The sequence below is a fragment of the Onychomys torridus genome, chromosome 7 (assembly GCF_903995425.1).
Source record: "Onychomys torridus chromosome 7, mOncTor1.1, whole genome shotgun sequence".
Taxonomy (NCBI): Eukaryota; Metazoa; Chordata; class Mammalia; order Rodentia; family Cricetidae; genus Onychomys; species Onychomys torridus.
Window position 1 is genome coordinate 15,884,242 of NC_050449.1, and position 22,248 is coordinate 15,906,489.

Genomic DNA, 22,248 nt, shown 5'->3' on the forward strand with positions numbered 1-22,248 from the left:
TGGATCCAAAGCCTATAACACTTCCCTCAATCCCTAAGCACCCTAGCTCCAGAGGCACTGACAATCTGCGTTATGGTTTTCACAGAAGCACTTGAAGGCAGTACTATTCTAACCCTAAGTGTGTCCTTTGTTTAGGAAGTGTGGCAGGTTAGTTGGTGTGCATGCTTCAAACTTACCTCTCACGAAACTGTCTTCAATTAAATAATTTTTCCCTAAAATTGTCGGGCTATGTAGCCCAGGCTGACACTGAATTCCAGATCCTTCTGCCTTAGCCTCCTGATGCTGGGATTATGGGTAAGAGCCACAATGCCCTGCTTCCTCTGTGCCATCTTTAAGTTTGAATTAGGACCCATACAAGAGAATGTATTGTAAGTGTCAGTACTTACAAATGGGTATGATGGCACTAGGTGATAAGCACAGGAGCTGACGTATGGGATCCACTGTTGACCAAGTGTTGTTATGTAGCCTATGTGTTTTCAAATATGTAGTCCTAACTTGTGGAAGGTAGTCTGGTTTCCCAGGTTCTGGATCTGGCCAGCCCTGTTTCATGCTGATGCTGGGCTACTGACTGTTTTTAGGAATTTGGGCGGTAGCACCATGCTTCTTGTGGCATCATCTGGAAACAGTGGACCAGGGGTCATGGGTATGTCCCCCAGCTGACCTGGAGCTCACTATGACCTCAAACTAAAAGTAATCCTGCCTTTGTCCCCGGATGCTTTGAAGCCAGGCATGCCTCCACCATGCCTGGCTTCCTCTCAACTTTTTACCTCCTTTCAATCTGCAGAGCTGGGTATGGAATCCAGAGTGTGCACAGGCTACATGGCCACCAGAGTGGCCTCACTAACAACTTCTATGGAGGTTTAACACTGAGGTTTGCACTCAGCAGCTCCTGCTCAGTTTCAAGTGACACTAAGACATCAGGCGAAGCAGGTGTGGTGGCTCATGTCTAGATCCCAGCAATCAGTAGACTGACACAGGGGACTGAGATAAACCTGGACAACAGCATTAAGACTTCGTTTCAGGGCTGGAGAGATGGCTCAGAGGTTGGGAGTGCTGACTGCTCTTCCAGAGGTCCTGAGTTCAATTCCCAGCAACCACATGGTGGCTCACACCCATCTGTAATGAGATCTGGTGCCCTCTTCTGTATACAAATTCATAGTAATAATAAATTAAAAAAATCTTAAAAAAAAAAAAAACTTCATTTCAAAAAACCAAAAAGAATAAAAACGCTGGGTTAGAATCAACAATGAGGCTCAGTAGCAGAGCACTTCTAGCAGATATGAAGACTTGGCTTTCAGCCCACACTTAAAGACAGACAGTATGAGAGGCTGAAAGGATAGACAGTCCACAGTGCCTAAGTCTGGGCTAAAAATCTCCTCACAAGGGGCCACTGGCTCACCACAGCTACAGAGTTCCTAGAGAGCAGCCACCAGCAAGAAACAGGCCAGAGAAGACAGCTAAGAAGCTGGGAACCACAGGACACTTTCCACAAATGAGAGTATGCTGAGAACGTCTACATCATTTGTAACAAAACTGAGCCACATAACGATGTTTTGATCAGCTATGGGCCATACAGATGACAGTCATACATGATCTGTGACCATCTAGCAACTCCATGGCATCTTTTGTTAACTACACATCATGACTTACTTGTTAGGGGCAAAGTTACCTAGTAACGACTTTCCTGGAGCATATTCAGGTCAATAGGTAGCATGTAATTGCATACAATCTAGATTCTCCCCACCCTCACTCCAAGGCAGGGCCTGACGTAGCCTTGGCTGTCCTGGAACTTGCTCTGTAGACTAGGCTGACCTTAAACTCAGATCCAGCTGCTTCTCTGCCTTCCGATTGCTGGGATCAAAGGCAGGCGCCACCACTGACCAGCTTTTTTATTCTTTCTTTTTTTTAAACATAGTCTAGATCTTAATGTGGGTCACAGATTAATGCTTAAAAAACAGCAGACATGAAGCAAATTGACATGACACACACCTGTGTCCAACACTGGGGGTGCCAGGATGTGTTTATAAGGAGATATTGTCTCAATAAAAATATACTCTGAGCCGGGCCAGCAGTGGCACATGCCTTTAATCCCAGCACTCAGGAGGCAGAGCCAGGAGGATCTCTGTGAGTTCCAAGCCAGCTTGGGCTACAGAATGAGTTCCAGGAAAGGCACCAAAGCTACAGAGAAAAACTGTCTTGAAAAACCAAAAAAAATAAATAAATAAATCCTGAAAGACTAGGATTGGAGTAGACTAGATATGTGCTGGTGTTTTATTCACTGTGGCATTGTGGTTCTATTCAGAGCAACTTCTTCCCTCTTAGAAATCTTAAAATTAATTTGTCTATCTTGTGTGTGTATGTATATTGTGTAGGTGTGCATGTGCCATGATATGCATGTAACACCAGAAGACGACTTCTGGAGTTTGAAGTCGCCTAGGATACATAGATACATCTAGACTCAAAAACAATAAAAAAAAAATAACAAATGACTGAAAGTGAGGCTGAAGAACTGCCTCCGTGGGTAAGAATACTGGCTGATCCTTCAGAGGACCCAGGATCAGGTCTTAGTACCCACAGCCAGCTCCAGGTGACCTGGTACCTCTGGTTTCTGTGAGCACTGCACAACACCCCGACACGTACAATAATTTTGTTTGTTTGGTTTTTCAAGACAGAGTTTCTCTGTGCAACAACAACTCTGGCTGTCCTAAAACTAACTTTGTAGACCAAGCCAACCCTGAACTCACAGAGATCCTCCTGCTTCTGTGCTGGGAATTAAAGGTATGTGCCAGGTTGGGGATTTAGCTCAGTGGTAGAGCGCTTGCCTAGCAAGCGCAAGGCCCTGGGTTCGATCCTCAGCTCAAAATAAATAGATAGATAGATAGATAGACAGATAGATAGATAGACAGACAGACAGAATAAAGGTGTGTGCCACCACCACTTCTCTTTTCCTTTAAGTTAAGGAACAGAAGAGCCAATGCTCTCCTTAGTTACCCGTTCCTCGTCCTCTCTGTCCTCAGGAGTCTCTGGAGTCAAATCCCCCAATTCTTCCTTGGGTCTCCGTTTGGTGGCCCTGTGAACAAGGAACACATCAAACATTACCTTTGAAAAACTAGCTCCAGCAGACCATTCTGAAAATGACGGATCAACAACCCCATCAAAGAGCAAAACACTGGCAGCTGAGAGAGCTGAGGGCCTAAGGCGCCTCACAAGTCTTAAGGACCCAAGTTTGATCCCCAGCATCCAAGTAAAGCTGGCACAGCAGGCACAGGCCCGGAATCCCACTGTGGAGATGTGGAGGATTCCTGAGTTTACTGGCCAGCTGGTATACCCACCATTTGTAAGCTTCAGGGTCGAGGGTAAGAGATGCAGGGTGTCAACCTCTTGACTATACACAAACGTACACTGCCATGCATGTAACTCACACTTGCAACCCTAACACTTAAAAGGCTATGAAAGATCATGAGTTCCAGGCTGCTTGAGCAACACAATGAGACCCTGCCTCAAAAAACCCAGTCACGCTGGGCGCTGGTGGGGCACGCCTGTAATTCCAGCACTCTGGAGGCAGAGGCAGGTGGATCTCTGTGAGTTCGAGGCCAACCTGGTCTACAGACTCCAAAGCTACACAGAAACCATGTCTCGGAAAAAAAAAAAAAAAAAAAAAACCCAGTCAGAGCCGGGCAGTGGTGGCGCACGCCTGTAATCCCAGCACTCAGGAGGCAGAGCCAGGCGGATTTTTGTGAATTCGAGGCCAGCCTGGGCTACCAAGTGAGTTCCAGGAAAGGCGCAAAGCTACACAGAGAAACCCTGTCTTGAAAAAACAAAACAAAACAAACAAACAAACAAAAACCCAGTCAGGGACATAGCTCAGTGGTAAAGTGCTTGGTAGTGTTAGATTCTCAGTACTGAAGAAACAAAAAAGCAAGAGGCTGGAGAGATGGCTCAGTACTTGAGTGCTTGCTGCTCTTCCAGAGGACCCAAGTTCAGTTCCCAGCACCAACGACAGTCAGCTTACACTAGCCTGTGACTCCAGCTCCAAGAAATCTCACAGCCTCTTCTGCCCTTTGAGGGCACCTCAAGCAAGTAACCAACTCAGACATGTAGACATAAATAAATCTTTACAATCCAGGGGTCTGGAGAATTGTTAAGAGCACTGGCTGCTCTTCCAGAGGACCCAAGTTCTACTCTCAGCACCCACACGGTGTCTCACAACTGTCTGTAACTCCAGTTGCAGAAGATCCGAGAGCACTATGTGTACACAGTGCACAGACATACAAACAGGCAGAATATCCATACACAAAATTTAAGAAGCCTAGGCATGGTGGTAAACACCTGTAATCTCAGCCCAGGCAAAGTGGAGGCGGCAGAGGATCAGGAACTCAAAGTCAGCACGGGCTCCATGAGACACAGTTGAACACTCCCAACCCCCAAATCCAACAGTCATGAAGACTCTGAAGGCAGGGTTCCTTCTGAAAGAAGGTCTGCAGATGGCTAGGTGATGAAGTGGAGCCACACACAGCTGAGCAGGTGTGGCCTGCCCCCAGCCTGTCCTATTCTCCGTCGGCTCTATAACTCTCCCTAGCAGAGCCTTTGCGAGTTAACAGGACAGAAAGGCACAAGCACTTTTGACACTTACAGGTCTTTGGGTTGACTTCTGGGCCTGAGCCTTCTTTTATCCTGACAGCAGAAATGAAAGGAGGGAAAACAGCAGCATTACTTCCGAGGTTAAGCAGGTGACTGCAAGCTCAAGTGTGCAGAGTCAGCATCCTGGTTCTGAACCTAGGACCAGATGCTAAGACTGTACCCCCCATTTCCCCAATCCCACAAATCAGCAGGCACTAAAGAACTTTCTAAACTAAAGAACTTTGTAACCTAACACTTGGAGGAAAAGCAGGAGGCCTCTTTTTTGTCCAAGTCAACAGAGACCTTGCCAAAAACAAAAAACCAAGCCACAGCTGACTGTGGTGACACCCGCCTTTCATCCCATCACTTGGGAGGCAGAAGCAGGTGGATCCCTGGATTTGAAGCCAACTCAGTCAGCACAGTAAGTTCTAGGCCAGCCAGGACTACATAGTAAGACCCTGTCTCGAAAAACTAAAACGGGCTGGGACTCAGTGGGTCAAGTGCCTGCCAAGCATGCACGATGTCCTGGGTTCCACCCTCAGCTCAGTATGGACAAGGAGTGGCAGCAAAGACCTGTGACCCCAGCACTAGGGCTGGAGTCAGGAGGAGGCGAACTGGGGGTTCAAGGTGACCCCTGGCTACACAGTGAGACTGTTTAAAACAGAACAAAAAGCAAAACAGAAAATACACATCTAGCAATTTCTGAGCTTGTAGAGTGTACCAGCTCACTGATAAGCCCATCTAGAATGAGTGGGTCTATGCAACTGGTGTGGACCTCAGCCCTCCCTTCCACAAGGCAACTGTGAGGCACTCTGGGGGCTAGGGACACAGGAGCTTAAGGCCATTCTGGTCCCATATCAAAAACCCATCCCAAACTAAGAGCTCAGCCAACAAGATGACTTGGCACTTGCAAACAAGCCTGACAACCCCAGGGCTCCATATGGTGGACAAAAACCAATTCCTACAAGCTGTCCTCTTGATGCCTACATGCACCCACACATATAAAAATAAGATGGAACACAAACAAAAGCTCCCTGACTTGAGGCAAGCACTGCTCATGACCCCCTGGCATTTGAGCAAAGAAAGTGAGAGGCATGGAAACACACCACACCCTGGGGTGGTACCAGAGCATCACCTGTGGCTTGCTCTCACAGGCCAGCAGGGAGTGAGAACACTCTCACACTGGCCCAGGCTCTACTCTCTAATCTCAATGGGGGAACCAGATGGACATTTCCCAGGCATCTCCTAAGGTGGAGACCCGAGACTCGAATGTGTGACCTCACCTACTGCCCTAGAGCTCCATAAAGCAGGAATCCAGACTGAGCACTGTACCCTACCAGAGGCCTTGGCACCCTGGGCAATCAGTCTTCTGTGTCTCTGAGATTCAAGCAATCACAGATGCAAGAGGCAGAAAATCGTCCTCAGCCCATACAGACAGACGGCCCTTGTCCTGTCCCCTAAACAGTACTGTAACAGTAAAGAGCACTCCGAGCACTAGGAGGGACCTATGGGCCCAAGCCAACCTCACCTACTTCACTGGATGAAGAGAATCCTCACACCACCCTCCAACGTATGCTTTGCTTCACAGGGAAGACCTGGGTTGTTTTGAGACAGTCTCCAATAGCCTAGGCTGGCCTCGATCCTCGTCTTTAGCTAAGGAGATGAGATTCCTGCTCCTGCCTCCACCCTACTGGTGCTCAAGTTATGGGGTGTACCATTTTGCCAGCCTTGTTTTAGGTTGTGAGGGTGCTCAGTTAAGCAAGTAGAGGCAGGAAGAGGGAGAGTCAAGAACTGATCTTAAGACTTAAGGGAGCAGGCTTGGTGAACAAATCAAGGCTTAAACTCTAGGTGGACCAGGTGTCTAAAGAAGCAGGCTTCACATACACCTTGGTCCAGGCAAACAGGCTCAGACATGCAGTGGCAACCAACATACAAGGGAGACCCAGAAAATCTGTACAGTAACAAGTGGGATAGATTTTGCACCCAGAACCCTGCCCAGCACCATCTCTGCCAATCCAGTAGGAACACACAGACAAGGCCCATTTAAGATAAATAAGGACTCTGCCTTTGCTTCTTCATCAACGTCCATTTCCTTGTGAGTTCCTGGTCTTGCTTCTCTGCCTGGCTCTTCCCTTGATCTCTGCCTCGATGTTCTGCCACATAAACAAAAAAAAAAACAAAACAAAACAAAACAAAAAACTCACATGAACAGTGGTGGGACCAAGGCTCTGGACACCATCCAAGCAGTCAAAAGGAGGGTTTAAGTGACCTCTCCTACGGAGCTCAAGGATGGGACATCTTTCCTATCCTTCACCTGTTGATCCTTTATGTTCCGTATTTTTGCAGAACTGGGGCTCAAACCTAGCGCATCATGAACTGATGACAAGTACTCAATTGGGACCCACCAGATGGCTGAACAGATAAAAGGACTTGACACAAAGCCTGCTCATCTGAGTTCAATCCCTACAATCCACAATGGGAAGTGTGAACTGAATCCAAGGAGCTGTCCTCTTACCTCTGTGAGCAACCTGTAGCATGAATACTTTCAAATAGACTTGTGTGTACATTCACTAGCATCCTGGATCTATGAGCCACACCCCTCCCTCAGTTCTTCAAATGAATGACAATCAGGAATGCCAGAGATTAAGACAAAATCACCAGCAGGCCTCCACTGGCAATCTGGGGCCTGGAAGAACCATCTGTACTGTCCTGTGAATACTGCTGAGACCAACTGAGTGGAGTGTGGCCAGCATCAGCAAGCACAGAGGCTGGCCTCACACAGGAGTCCAACTGTCCCATACTCTCCAGCAGTCTCGCCCAAGGGTCATATACTTGGCCGTGCTCTGGACCTTCAATATTTACATCAGTCAAGTCGGTATTAACAGAAGCTTCAAAAGAACAAAACAACAACAACAACAACAAAACCCACTACCTCTGAGGCTGGAAAACAGCTCAGATAAGGACGGAAGTTCCCATTGCCCGGCTCACTAAGTAAATACTGGCTGTGTACACAGCATGATAATCCACCTGTGGTTCCAGCCTTTAGAAGGCTGTGACAGGAGAGCCCCAGAGCAAGCTGGCTCTTAAGACTGGTCCTACCAGTGACCCCTGGACTCAACTGAGAGCTCCTGCCTGAATGAATAGGTGCAAAAAGGAAGACATTTATGCCAGCCTCTGGCTACTGCACCTATCTACACACATGCCCACATGTAAGACACATGACAAAGGGAAAAAAAGGTTGGATGTGGTGGGACAGGCCTGCAATCCCTGCATTCCAGATGCCGAGGCAGGAGGATCAAGTCTGGGGCCAGCCTGGAATACATAGGAGATCCTATCTATAAAAACACCCAAACAGCCAGGCAGTGGTGGCGCACACCTGTAATCCCAGCACTCCGAAAGGCAGAGCAAGGTGGATCTCTGAGTTCGAGGCCAGCCTGGTCTACAGAGTGAGTTCCAGGACAGCCACCAAATTACACAGAGAAACCCTGTTACAAAAAACCAAAAATAAAATAAAAACATCCAAACAAAATCACAATAAATATCAAAAGACCAGCAATGCCCATCTGTGCCTCTCCACTGCCACAAGAATGTGTCAGGTGAAGTAAGTCAGGGACAATTACGGCAGCCCACTGCCCCTGCCAGGACCAGCTGTATAGGTCAGCAGGCCTTGGATGAGCTCAGTGAATGCCTAGCTTTAACCCGCTACACTTTGGGGCAATCAGCCAGCACTCTGAGTACAAGATAACTTATATAACCACTCAGCCGCATTACTGAAGGCAGTGTGACCACTAAGGCAAGGCCTGAGTCAGAAGGTCACAGGCTACTGTGACGTCAGTCTTCCCCGGAGTAGTCAGACTTCCTTTGTTTTGTTCTATTTTGTTTTGGTTTTTTCGAGACAGGGTTTCTCTGTGTAGCTTTAGAGCTTGTCCTGGAACTCACTCTGTAGCCCAGGCTGGACTCGAACTCACAGAGATCCTCCTGCCTCTGCCTCCAGAGTACTGGGGTTAAAGGCGTGCACCACCACCGCCTGGCCAGACTTCCTTTTGTTGAGGCACAGAGTCTATATAGTCCTGGCTGGCCTGAACTTAGAGATCTACCTGTCTCTCCTGTGTTAGGATATAAGGTGTGCACCACAATGCTTCTCTCTCTTTTTTTTTTTTTTCTTTTTTTAGAGACAGTGTCTCACTCTGTAGCTCAGGCTGGTCTCATGGTAACCTTCCTGCCTCAGCCTCCAGCGTCCCAAGACAAAATTACAGATGTGTCCCACCGTGCCCAGCTTTGACTTTAGTTGGCTGTATAATGTGAGTGTACGAGATCTATGGAAGTCAGAAGACAACTTTAGGGTGCATCTCTTTCCATCGTGGAGGTTCCAGGGATTGAACTCAAGTTGTCAGACTTGTGTACCAAGCACTTTACCGGGTGAGCCATCTCACTGGGCCTTGGTCTGGTTTTCATTATATTAATAATATTTTATGTGGATGGGTGTTTTGCCAGCATGTATTAGAGGCCAGAAGAGGGTATCTGCTCCCCTGGGATCTGGAGTTAAAGGCAGTTGTTGTTAGCTTCCATGTGATTAGCTGGGTCATCTCTCCAGCCTGCCCTGTGCTGGCCTTTCTCAGAACTTTCTGTCGACTACAAAATACAACAGTGCTCAGTGTCAGACCCTCATTCACAACTATGATACGACAACAACTGAGCATCATACAGGGAAGAGAGGCATGCCAGCTTCACTTACAGTTCTCTGGTTTGACCTCGAAGCCTCCTGTCACGTTCCTAAAAGAGAATAAAAGAGTTAGTAAAAAAGCCAGTCTGGTCTACACATTGAGTTCCAGTCAGCCAGACATACATACGTACATAGTGAGACATTGGCACCACCAAGAAAAAATTCCTCAATTTGTCCTGAATTAACAGATCTGCAATAATCCTACTAGAGTCTAGTTAGTGAGGTTGGTAAGGTGGACACTTATCGAGACCACTCTTTTGAGCGGCTCTCCCTGGAGCCTGGACCCACACTTGGACTCGTCCTATTCTGAGGGGCCACATCCAGACTCTAAGGTGTTTCTCTCTCAACCCTCACATTAAGCCCACATTAAAGTATCTTTATTAAACTCCAGTTCTACTTCCTTAAAAAATAAAAGCCCAGGGCTGGAGAGATGGCTCAGTGGTTAAGAGCACTGGCTGTTCTTCCAGAGGACCTGGGTTCAATTCCCAGCAACCCACATGGCAGCTCACAACTGCCTGTAACTCTACCTTCCAGGGATCCGACATCGACAGACATGCAGGCAAAATAGCAATGCACATAAAATAAATAAATCATTTAAAAGTAAGTAAATAAATAAAAGCCCAGCTGGGCAGGGGTAGCGCACACCTTTAATCCCAGTGCTCAGGAGGCAGAGGCAGATAGATCTTTGTGAATTTGAAGCCAGCCTGGTCTACAGAATAAGTTCCAGGACAGCCAGGGCTATACAGAGAAATCCTGTCTCAGAAAAAAAACAAAGTAAAATAAAAAACAACAACAACTATCTTTTCTTTTGGTGGAGTCAGCAGACAGCAGAGACATTCTTATGAGACAAACCCTGGGGGCAGAGAAAGAAAAACTAAAGCAAATCCTGGGCTGGGGAGGTGCTGCAGCACACACAGAAAAGTCAAGATATTAAAAAGGCTAAGGAAATATCTCAGCAAGTAAAAGGCCTGCCACACAGGCCTAACAGCCTGAGTTGGAGTTCCCTGAACACAAGGAAGCCAAAGCCAGAGCCAGTGAGATGGCCCTTGGCATCTAGCCTGATGATTGTATCTGGACCCCACGTGTGAAAGAGAATCCCTGAAAGTTGTTTGTTTATTTTTAAAGATTTATTTATTATTATGTATACAGTGTTCTGTCTGCACATATCCCTGCAGGCCAGAAAAGGAGGCCAGATCTCATTACAGATGGGTTGTGAGCCACCATGTGGTTGCTGGGAATTGAACTCAGGACCTTTGAAAGAGCAAGCAATGCTCTTAATCTCTGAGCCATCTCTCCAGCCCCAAAAGTTGTTTTTTGATATCCACGTGTGGACCCACAGACACAAATAGATGTAAAAACCAATTGTTTTTTGTTTTTTGTTTTGTTTTTTTTGTTTTTTTTTTTTTTTTGCCTTTTTTAGATAGGCTCATGTAGCCCAGGCTGGCCTTGAACTTGCCATGAAGCAAAGGATGACCTCCACTTGCCAAGCACTAGGAGTATAAGTGTGCCTGGAAAGGTTCTGTTGTTCCTGGGTATGATGAAACCCAAGGCTGCAGTATGCCAGGCAAGTAATCCAACTAAGCTCTATCCCCAGGCCTGTATATAAAAACAAAAAACAAAAACAAACTACCATGTCGATGGTCAGAACCTTCACCTTGTTTCCCTGCAGTGCTGGCTTGAGGGAATGAGCTGATCTCATCTCAGCCACAGGCAATGTCAGACAGGTTTTCTTGTTTAGGACACTTTGGATGGACCCACAGCCTCAAGCTTGCTACACCAACACTCTGCCCTGAGCTAGAACCCAGGCCAGGATGGCAACTTTGTATCTGGATGGTGTTACGGAACCTCCAGCACTTCCTATACTCAAAAAGGAGACCTCTATAAAGACCCAGGCCAGGCTTCCCGCTCAGCTGACACTCATTACTGTCCCACTCTCCTCACCTCCACCTCATTCCAGGAACCAGAGACAGACTCAAAGAGAGAAGACTCTGAAGGGGCTTTACCTGTTCACCTCGCTCTTCCTGACACAGTTGGGTTCCCGGTGTTTCTCCTTCTGGTTCCAGTACAGAAACCCCAGCACCACTGTCAGGCAAAGTAGAACATTACAAAGGCAGGACCCAAGCAGCCTAGTCCCCAGAAGCAGCTTCATGAGCCCAGCTTCCTACACTAAGAGCAATCACCATCCCAGGACCGTGACAGCCAAGTATTCTCACCACCGAATATTGAGGGAGATCTTTCCACCCAGGCCTCATACCAGGAGACCAAAGATTGATACTTTGTACCCAAATTCATCATTCTTAACAGGTTCATACTTGGTAAGAAAACTCACCACAGAACTCCTTTCAGCTTTCAGAAAGTAATCTCTATAATTGAGACAAACCAAAGGAGATTCTTACCACACTGTGCCTTTAACTCTGCGCCTCTTATCCTAGGCAAAGAAAGGAATAGAGAACAAGACAATGTTGGTTTGAAAGGCAGATCAGGAGTTAGGGATTTAGCTCAGTGGTAAAGTGCTTGCCTAGCAAGCACAAGGTCCTGGGTTCGGTCCTGGGAGGCAGGTCAGATCAACCCCCAAACACAAGTTAAACAGGGTGGGTAGAGCAAGGTATGCTAGCCCACACCTACAACCCAGCACTTAGGCCACTGAGGCCAGCCTCAGTTATATTTTCAGAACAGCCTGGATTATACAGTGACATTCTGTCTCAAAAGAAGGGAGTAGGGTGCATGGAGAGATGGTTTAGTCACTAAGAGTGCATTTTGCTCTTCCAGAGGACCATAATTCAGTTCCCAGGACCCATGTCAATTACCCAAGTTACTTCACCCCCAGTAACTAGCTCTAGGGATCTGGTACCTCTAGCTTCTTTGAGCATCTGCATGCATGTGCACATACCCACACAGAAAACCACAAACATACACATAAAAATCCCAACCAGCTGGGATAGTAGTGCAAACTTGTCATTCTAGCACTTGGGAGGTGGAGGCAGGAAGACCAAGAGTTCAAGCCCAGGCTCAATTACATACACTTCAAGCCCAGCCTAGGCTACACAATACTGTCTTATTATAGTTGCATATACCAAACACAGGGATCCTGTGTGTAGTTCAGTGGAACAAGGCTTACCTGGGTGAAGCCCTAAATTTGATCCCAACATTGAAAAAATAAATAGAACTCTGCCTCCTGATGCCTTCAGGCAAGAACTACAGCATCAGCTGTTATATAGGACTCCAGCCTGCTGGGGTGCCCTGCCATTTCAAACCCATCAGGCTCTAGCATAAGAGCACATTCCATCAAGAGCTCTGTCCTCCCTCTAACCCACATATTCTGAACACCCCTACTACAAGGAGTCGGTTTAGACGGACCACCCTTGCTCACCCTTGCCAACAAGCACAAAGTTAAGTGTCCAGATTCAACAGGATTGGCCCACCTGGTCCTTCTCTGCAACAGACTCATCTGAGATTCCCTCTTCAGATTCTTCCTTGGGTTTCCGTTTAGTGGGGCTGTCACACAGTGAAGAGACTGTTAGTTCTGAGACACACCCCCACATACATACCAGCCATCCAGTGGCCTTCAATAACTTCCCTTCTTTTATAAAAGAACCTCTTAAAGGCACAGGTAATCTTCCCTGCCAGGAGGGCCCATCTTTCCAGGACTGAAAGATGTTTTTTTTTTTATTGTTACATGTATTATTTTAAATTATGTGCTCTTAGAGGATAGAAGAGTATTAGGTCCCCTGAAGCTGGAGTTACTGGCAGCTGTGAACACCAGTGCTCACATCCATCCATACACACATATACACACACACACAGATTTTTGTTTTGTTTTGTTTTGTTTTGTTTTTTGAGACAGTTTCTCTGTATAGCTTTGCGCCTTTCCTGGAACTCACTCTGTAGCCCAGGCTGGCCTAGAACTCACAGAGATCCGCCTGCCTCTGCCTCCCGAGTGCTGGTATTAAAGGTGTGTGCCACCACCGCCTGGCTCATATATTTGTTTTTAAAAACAATTTGTCGGTTGGGGATTTAGCTCAGTGGTAGAGCGCTTGCTTAGCAAGTGCAAGGCCCTGGGTTCGATCCTCAGCTTAAAAAAAAAAAAACAAAAACTCTCGAACAACAACAACAACAAAAAAGAATCAACAATTTTTCAGACTTAATTTCAAGTATGCGAGCACTTTGTCTGCGTTTGTGTCTATGCAACACATTGTGTAGTGCCTGTACAAGTCAGGAGAGGGTGTGGGATCCCCTGGAACTGGAGTTACCAATGGTTGTGAGCCACCGGCTGCTGGGCCCTGAACCCAAGTCCTCTGCAAGAGGAGCAGGTGCTCTTAAGCACTGCCATCTCTGCAGCGCCACATATACTCATATATACTCATAGTGTGTATATGTTGTATGTATGCGTTTTTGCAATGTGGTCACCCATTTGGGATTGGGTGAAGCTGCTCTTGGCTTTATTTTTTGAGACAGTCCCACTGATCATGGAGCTCACTGGCTTACCAGGTTATCCAACCAGGGCCCAGAATCTGCCTGTCTCTGCCCCCTCCATGCTAAGATTGCAGACATGCACTGGCATTCTGGCTTTTAACATGGGTGTTAAGGATCTGCAGACAAGTTCTTGTGTTTGCAGAGCAGGAAGCACTCTGCCTTCTAGGTCATCTCATTGTCTGCAGCTGTACACTCTGACAGTGTGTATGACAGTTTCATTTGCACGTCTGCCTGTGCACTGTGTGTGCCTGGTGCCTGTATAAGCCAGAAAAGAACATCAGATCCCCAAGTTACAGATGGTTGTGAACCACCATGTAGGTCTCCTGGAAAAGCAGCTACTCAGCTTTATACTTTCTGAGGTTGACTCAAAGGACAGAGTTGCCCTTGTCAAAAATCTGTCGTGTCTCTTTGTAAAATGAGAAGCCATTGCTCAAAGTGGCAGGCAACCTTCTAATGTTTCAGAGAAACATTTATGTGCTGGAGAAATGGTTCAGTGGTTAAAAGCACCCAATGCTCTTGAAGACTTGAGTTAAACCTAGGCCCTGACTGCCCAGTTGGGTAATCACATTGCAAAAACGCATATATATAACATGAGTATGTATGAGTATATGTGGCGCTGCAGAGATGGCAGTGTTTAAGAGCACCTGCTCCTCTTGCAGAGGACTTGGGTTCAGGGCCCAGCAGCCGGTGGCTCACAACCATTGGTAACTCCAGTTCCAGGGGATCCCACACGCTCTCCTGACTTGTACAGGCACTACACAATGTGTTGCATAGACACAAACACAGGCAAAGTGCTCGCATACTTGAAATTAATCTTAAACAAACTCATAACAAAACATGTTTATGTCTATATAAATATGAAGTTGGATGGTACTGCTTTGTGAACAAGGTTCCAGTACCAGAATTGGAAAAAAGACGAAGTTCATAAAAAGCATGGAAACAGTATATGCTTCATTTTTCTATCACAGGGTGATGAGTATGAGGGTTCTTTGTTTTGTTCTTTAAGTTTTATGTATATGAATGTTTTGTCTGAATGTACGTCTATGCACCACATGCACACAGTGCCCAAGGAGGCTGGAAGAGGGCCTCATATTGCCAGGACTGGAGTTACTGAGAGTCATTAACTACCACGTGGGTGGAGGGAATCAAATCCAGGTCCTCTGAAAGAACAATCAGTGCTCTTATCTGAACCATCTCTCCAGGTCTGAGCATTAACAGCTCTTGTAGTACTATATGCTGTAGCTTGTGCATGCTTTAAGTTTTCTCAAAAAGTGGGGGGAAAAAGGGTGTTCACAAGTAATGTTTGTCAATGTCCAGTGGAAAAAAATTGTGAAACAGACATCTATATAGCGCTGCAGCTCAGTGGGAAATCCTCTGCCTAAAATCCCTATGAGGGATAGGGGCATGGCTCAATGGTAGAGTTCCTAACATGAACCAGAATCTGGATTCTATCCTCAGTACTAAAATAAAGGCAAAAAAAAAATTTAAACTTGGGGCTGAAGAGATGGCTGAGAGGTTAAGAGCACTGGCTGCTTTTCCAGAGGTCCTGAGTGCAATTCCCAGCAACCACATGGTGGCTCACAACCATCTATGAGATTTGGTGCCTTCTTCTGGCATATAGGCACACATGCCAGAACATTGCATACATAATAAATAAATATTTTTTAAAAATTAAACTTATCAAGTACGAAGCTAGACAGTTCACTCCAATTCCATTATGTTTTTGCAAATTTACCAGACCCCCAAGAAATGGCCAAGAGCCCCCATTACATACTGACCCCTTCAGGAAGTGAGAGGTGATGGTGGTCTGCCTGGTGGTTCTCCTTGTAGCCATGGAGCTAGATGAAGCTTCCGCTGTTTAAAAGCAAGAAAAAAGACATGGCATTCTTCACTAAGAAAAATGGCTGCAGATGGCCAGGTGCTGCAAGAATATACACTTCTTGACTTTCAATCTAGAGCAAACTGTGTACCAGCTTGCACATGTCAACAGACAGCCCCTTAGAGCTGCCATTGCTCAATATTGGGCAAGAGCATCATACAACCCAGGGAAAGAAAGCCCAGAATCCAAGAATGGTTTATGGTGACTGTGCACCTGTCAACACCATTATAAACATCAAAACCCCTAAACTGAAACCTCCTGTAGGGACAATTTGTGTGAGTCTAAGCTAGGCAGAAGTGCACAGAAAATAAACTAGAGGCTCTGTGCAGCTCCATGTCAAAGCACCTGTACAGCATGCACATGGCTCTGGGCTCCATCTCCAATACCACTACTACCATCCCAAAAAAGAAAACAGCTGGGGTTTGGCAGATGTGCCCTTCCCTAGCACAGCACAGGTCCTGGGTTCCATCCCTGGCACTGCAAAAGAGGCAGAGACAGACGGGACAGACAGACAAGGAAAGGAACGTTAAGAAACTAACCAGAGAATAAGGGTACAGCTGAATGTCAGCATGTACTTAAATGTTCATAGGGCCTTACGCTTCTTTCTCAGCACCAGAAACAAACAGAAAGAAACTAGAATATATGTGGTGCACGCTCATTGGTTCAAGATGAACTGTCTCTTCAAATGAACCACAACCTCCAAGATGGAAACAAGTCAAGTGAGACAGACAAGATAGCACAGGCCTATCGTCCAGCACTCAGAAGGCTGAAGCAGGAAGGCAGAGGTTAAGGACAGCCTATGCTATCCAGACAGGCACCGTCTCAAAACAGCCAGAAAACCCCAAACAAGCAAACAACTGCAAACCACTGTCATGTGTTCTTACAACTGGTCTCACTGTCCGACTTGCTTTTCCTGGGCCTGAGTTTAGAGGGTTGTTTTGAATCTGCTGTTTCTGGTCTCCGGCTTGGCCGGCTTCCGTTGGCTGGACAATTGTTGGCTTTTCGGGTGAGAGAGACTGTTCCATTCTCCAAGGACAAATCTTTATTTAAAAGGGATTTCACTTTAGCCAGGTAGCCCTCCTACAACAGCAAAGGACAATTTAGCAGGAAGACATCACAGCGGGACAGACAGGAGCCTCTGCCTCCCTGATAACTGGGAAATAGACTTACCTCAGATAGTTCCTCTCTGTGTAATTTGGTCTCCAAGTCACATAACTGGTTCTTTATTTCCGTTTGCAGGAATTCATGCAACAGGTTCAATTTCTCTTTCACACACTCCTGCGGAAGGACAGAGCTGAAGAACCCCAAACTCCCAAGCTGGCAATTCAGGGTCAGCCCAAGCTACAGACCAAAACCTTGCCTCAGAAAGGAACTACAGAGCTGGGGAAATATCTTGGTCATTAAAGCACCTGCTATGCAAGCATGAGGACCAGAGTTCAGATCCCCAGTACCGGCATAAAGGCTCGGCAGAATCCAGCTCTCAGTAGGCAAAGGGGATGCCCCAGACCAAGCTTGACTACTTAAGACTGGTTGAACCCATGAGCTCCAGATTCAGTGAGTCTCCACCTTAGTAAATAAAGTGGACAGTGATGGACAAAGATATCTGACATCAATCTCTGGCCTCTACATGCACATGCATGCACCTGATTGCACCCATATATATATGAACACATTTACAGGCACACATAGTACATATCCAAGTGAATATGTGAAGGAAGAGCAGTTAGTTACCTTTTCTGTTAAGCCATCTCTTTCCAAGTCTTTGAGCCTGGGTAAAAATAAAATAAGCAACTTCATTTACCTGAGAATCAATGCCACAATCCAAAACAAAAAGAACGACAACAACAAAAAGAAAAACATGGGATGCTGGAACTGGGGTAAGTGCCTGTGGTACTAGCCACTCCCTCGATAAGGCTAAGGCAGGAGGATAACTCAAGTCCATAAATCTGTAGCCAACTTGGGTACCATAGTGAGAAGTGTGTGTGTGTGTGTGTGTGTGTGTGTGTGTGTGTGTGTGTGTGTATGTGTAGAAAGCTGGGCACAGTGGTAGAGCACACCTTTAATCCCAGCACTCTGGCAGAGGCAGGTGGAGGTGGATCTCTGAGTTCAAGGACAGCCTGATCTATATAATGAGTTCCAGGACAGCCAGAGCTGCACAGAGAAACCCTGTCTCAAAACACAAGCAACAAAAAGAAAACAAAACCAAAATCCACCCCTCCCCCCCAAAAGAAAAAGGAATAGACAATATATTTGACAGTTGGGGAAAACAGTCCTCTTCTGCCCCTGGCCCCGATGTCCAACATCAACTTTTCTTTTTGGTTCTTTCCTAGAGACAGGGTCTCCTACAGCTGGGTGGGTGAGGAAGTCCTTGAACTACTCCTGCCTCCCTCCACCTCCTGAGTGTGGAGACTACAAGCATGCCCCACCATGCCTGAGTTCCTAGCATGCCCGAGCCCTGGGTTCCGTTCCTAGCTCTTCGTAAACTGGTATGGTGGTACACACCTATAATTCCAGCACTCAGCACGAAGGGGCAGGAGGATCAAGAATCCAAAGTCATCCTTGGCTCTACCTTGGGAGTTTGAGGCTAGCTTGGACTACAGGAAACCCTGTCTCAAAGCAAAGGGGGAATAAAAAAAAAGAAATAGGGAACAGGTCACAATCAGGGTCCTTCTATAACCTGGATGACCTACAACTGTTTTTCTCCCAACTGAGTCCTAAAAGGGCTGCCATGGCATAATGTCAGCCCGAGTCATGGCTGCACTGTGGGGACCAGCCAGTTGATGGCTCCTAAAGGCCAGGTATGGGGTGGCAGCCTTCCATTGTAGAACTAATTGAATGGAGGAAATGAGGTCTCTAGGGCATCAGGCATGGCCACATACACAGGCGCTAGAGATAAAATCTGAGAAGCAAGCTGGTAAGCTAAAAACATGGCTCAGGAGTAGAGTCCTGCCTGGCATATCAAGGCCTTGGATTCCATCCCTAATACTACTTGGGAAAAACAAAGCAGGCCAAAATCTCAAAGAGCTCAACCTCCAGAATATGTACCTAAATTTGGAAGCACAGAATTCTCTTGGATTTGTCTGAAAAAAATGTGGTCTGGGCGGTGGTGGCACACGCCTGTAATCCCAGCACTCGGGAGGCAGAGGCAGGTGGATCTCTGTGAGTTCAAGGCCAGCCTGGTCTACAGAGCTAGTCCAGGACAGGCTCCAAAGCTACAGAGAAACCCTGTGGGGGGGGGGGGGGGGAGCCACAGAAGAACTGGTAGCCTGTGACCTGGGGACAGTGGAGGGTGAACAGGTCTAACCACCATGGACAGGAGCCAGGCCTGTGCCATCTCTGCCCCATATCAGCAACCTGAAGTCTAGGTGCTCAGTTTTCAGTCCCCAAAGGGCAGATTCAGTCTGCCCAGGGGCTGCCAGACCAGGGGCACAGTGGTTCCTCCACCTACCGGCAACCCTCCTTCTGGCACACCCCATACACGTGCCTAGCTTGTTCCGGGTCAGAAGCTGGTTAACTGGATTAACGTCAGCAAGGGGCTTTCACTTAGAAAGGCACTCCACACCCTGTAACCGTACTTATGGTTAACTACAGTGTAGCAGGGACCCAAGCTCTGGAGAGCTGGGGCCTTGACAATGTCTGTCTGGTACGTACACTCTGGGTTCCATCCCAGCACCCCGTAACCCAGATGTGTGTGGTGGCACACATCTGTTAGCCCAGTGCTTAGGAGTAGAGGGAAGAGGCTCACAGCCAGCCTAGACTACAAAATTAGTGTAAGGCTAGCCTAGGCTCCATGAGACTAAAAATGAAAAAGGCCTGGAATGGCTGAGATTTCAAAAGCTCAGGGTGGAGTGTGGCAGAGTCCTGCCTAACACACACAAAGCCCCAAGTTCTACTCCAACACCCAAAGGAAAAGAAAAACCCTTCCAGGAGCTCAGAGCCCCACATGGGCAAAAGTCATCCCACCCTACAGTGACTTGGCCAAAGGCAAAACTCAAAGAAAGGCAGCTGCACCGTGGCCACTTGTCGCCAGAGGCGTAAACACAGCTGCTACAGCAGTCCACATGACTGTCCCTTTTGTGCTCCACCTGATGCTGGGATGGAACCAGAACCTCACTGTATTGGGCAAGAGATCTACCACTGAGTCATACTACCAAACCCAGTTACTCTGCCTTAAAATGGTGATAGGACACAGCTACTGTGACCAGCTCAACAGCTCCTACATCCTGAGATTCAACCAGGTAAGATTCAACTGAGTTTGGTGGTACAGGCCTGGAATCCTAGCACAAAGGATGGAAGAGTTCATAGGATCTCAAGTTCAAGGCTAACCTGTGCTACAAAAAGCAGTATGTCTCAAAGATAGTGAATGAGAGTTCCAAGTGGAGAACCAGAACTTAGCCCCATGTTGACCTGACAGGCCATGGCTCATTCAGAACTACTTCCAACAGCTTAGCCAGCTAGGAAAGACAAAATACATATAAACCTTTGAAAAAGTAGACAGTCATAGCCAGGTGCAGCAGCAGCACTGAATGGCGACCCCTAACCAATACTTAAGAGGTAGGGGCAGGTGGATGGCAAGTTCCGGACCAGTCTAAATTTTATGGCTCCATTCTGTCTCAAACATAATATAGGCCCCGGTGGGATGATTCAGTGGGTAAAGGCCCTTCCCACAAGCCTGACTCAACTTCAACTCCTGCAAGTGGAGGGAGAGAACCAACTCCTCAAGTTGTCCTGACCTCCACATGCATGCTACATACACACACACACACACACACACACACACAAGCCTAATTTCAAAAACTCTAATATAGCTGGGCAGTGGTGGCGCACACCTTCAATCCCAGCACTCAGGAGGCAGAAGCAGGTGAACCTCTGTGAGTTCGAGGCCAGCTTGGTTTACAGAGTGAGTTCCAGGACAGCTAGGGCTATACAGAGAAACCCTGTCTCCAAAAACAAAAACAAAAAAACCCTAACTCTTCCCTGGTGAGAAGACAAGCCCAACAGCACTGAAGAGGGACCCAGCAGAGTCCCAGTGGGGAAGCTGCTTCAGGGGACACCCAAGAAACAGCCATTAACAGTACCAGAGAGAAAGAAGTCTAGAGAGGGGCCAGCAACAGAAGCTCAGAAGCATTTACCTTGTTCCAAGGTCAGAAGACCAAAGGAACCATGGAGAGGTAGGACCACAATACTGGAACCAGGATTTTAGGAAAATTAGTCTGACGGAAACATGAACTAGATAGGAGATTGGAAAGGTTAAGTTATTTCAACATCCTAAACCAGAAATGCTGGTCTGAGATACAATTTGGTAGCAGAATAAGGCCTGAAAGGGAAGCCCAAGGTTCTAGAACCCTGCCTTTTCTGTCTACTGCTGGAGATAAAAGCCAGGGCCCTGAGATGTGTTAAAGACATACTCTCCCACTGAGCTATACCCACCCCCAGCCTCTGGCTAGACTGATGGGGTGAGCCCATCTTATGATAGCATCTTGAGTAGCAAAATGATGTCCCTCTCACAAGATGCTGCTGCCCTGACCCGAGGACCTGTGACTCTTACTTATGTGGCAACAGCGACTCGGCAAATGTGACTAAGATTCTAGCGCTTCTGATGCAAAGATGGGAAGATTATCAGGGACAATCAGTATGGGCCTAGTCTAATCTCGCTGCATCGCAGAAAAGACTAAAGTACAGAGGGAAGGTCAGAGAGACAAAGACATGGCCCAAGAAGCTGGCTGGGACGGGGGTAGGAAAGAGGGGTTAGGAGTCAAACGGTCAGACCACTTCAGAAGCTAGAGACAGTCCCCAATTTAGCGCTGACAAAGCAGACCTAGCCAGACACAGTGGTGCACACCTGTAATGCAACACTCAAAATGCTGAGGAGGAACATCACAAGTTCTGGTCATCCTAGTTACATAACACAAGTCTGGAGAGGGCTGGGAAAAGGACTTAGGAAGGACCCAAGTTAGGACCCCAGGACCCATGTAAAAAGCAACGTGAGGAGAAAAACGACACCAGGCTTGTTGGCCACCAAATCTAGCCAAAGAAGTGAGCTCTAGGTTCAGTGAGAGATCTGTCGCAAAAAATAAGGTGGAGACTATTTTGGAAGACAACCCACATTGACCTCTGGCCTGCCTAAACACACCCACACAGACAGGTGTACTAAAAAATATATGGCCAGTGAGATAGTTAAAGGTAGTTAGAGGGTTTGCCACACAAGTCTGGAATCCTAAGTTTGATCCCAGAATCCATAAAGGTGGAAACAAGTTACCAACAACTTGACCTCTGCCTTTCACACACATACCAAGGCAGCATCCCCCTAGACTCACTTCTGTAACTTTAAATTCTTTTAAAAATCACATAAATAAAAATTAAGTTAAAATAGCCCTCAAGCCGGGCAGTGGTGGTGCACGCCTTTAATCCCAGCACTCAGGAGACAGAGCCAGGCAGATCTCTGTGAGTTCGAGGCCAGCCTGGTCTACAGAGCAAGATCCAGGACAGGCACCAAAACCACATGGAGAAACCCTGTCCTGAAAAACCAAATAAATAAATAAATAAATAAATA

General features: G+C 47.0%; 1 protein-coding gene across 1 annotated transcript in view; it reads right to left on the reverse strand.

Moving 5' to 3' along the window:
* Nucleotides 1-22,248, reverse strand: part of Dnmt1 (DNA methyltransferase 1) — a 49,384-nt gene that overhangs the window by 21,739 nt on the left and 5,397 nt on the right. The window contains exons 2-12 of the mRNA XM_036192551.1: nucleotides 17,427-17,463; nucleotides 16,866-16,973; nucleotides 16,580-16,775; nucleotides 15,595-15,670; nucleotides 12,766-12,838; nucleotides 11,740-11,771; nucleotides 11,347-11,425; nucleotides 9,356-9,393; nucleotides 6,686-6,773; nucleotides 4,634-4,674; nucleotides 2,992-3,070 (exon numbers count right to left, since the gene is read on the reverse strand). Of these exons, the coding sequence (XP_036048444.1) occupies nucleotides 2,992-3,070; nucleotides 4,634-4,674; nucleotides 6,686-6,773; nucleotides 9,356-9,393; nucleotides 11,347-11,425; nucleotides 11,740-11,771; nucleotides 12,766-12,838; nucleotides 15,595-15,670; nucleotides 16,580-16,775; nucleotides 16,866-16,973; nucleotides 17,427-17,463 (847 nt within the window). The remainder of the gene's footprint in view (nucleotides 1-2,991; nucleotides 3,071-4,633; nucleotides 4,675-6,685; nucleotides 6,774-9,355; nucleotides 9,394-11,346; nucleotides 11,426-11,739; nucleotides 11,772-12,765; nucleotides 12,839-15,594; nucleotides 15,671-16,579; nucleotides 16,776-16,865; nucleotides 16,974-17,426; nucleotides 17,464-22,248) is intronic.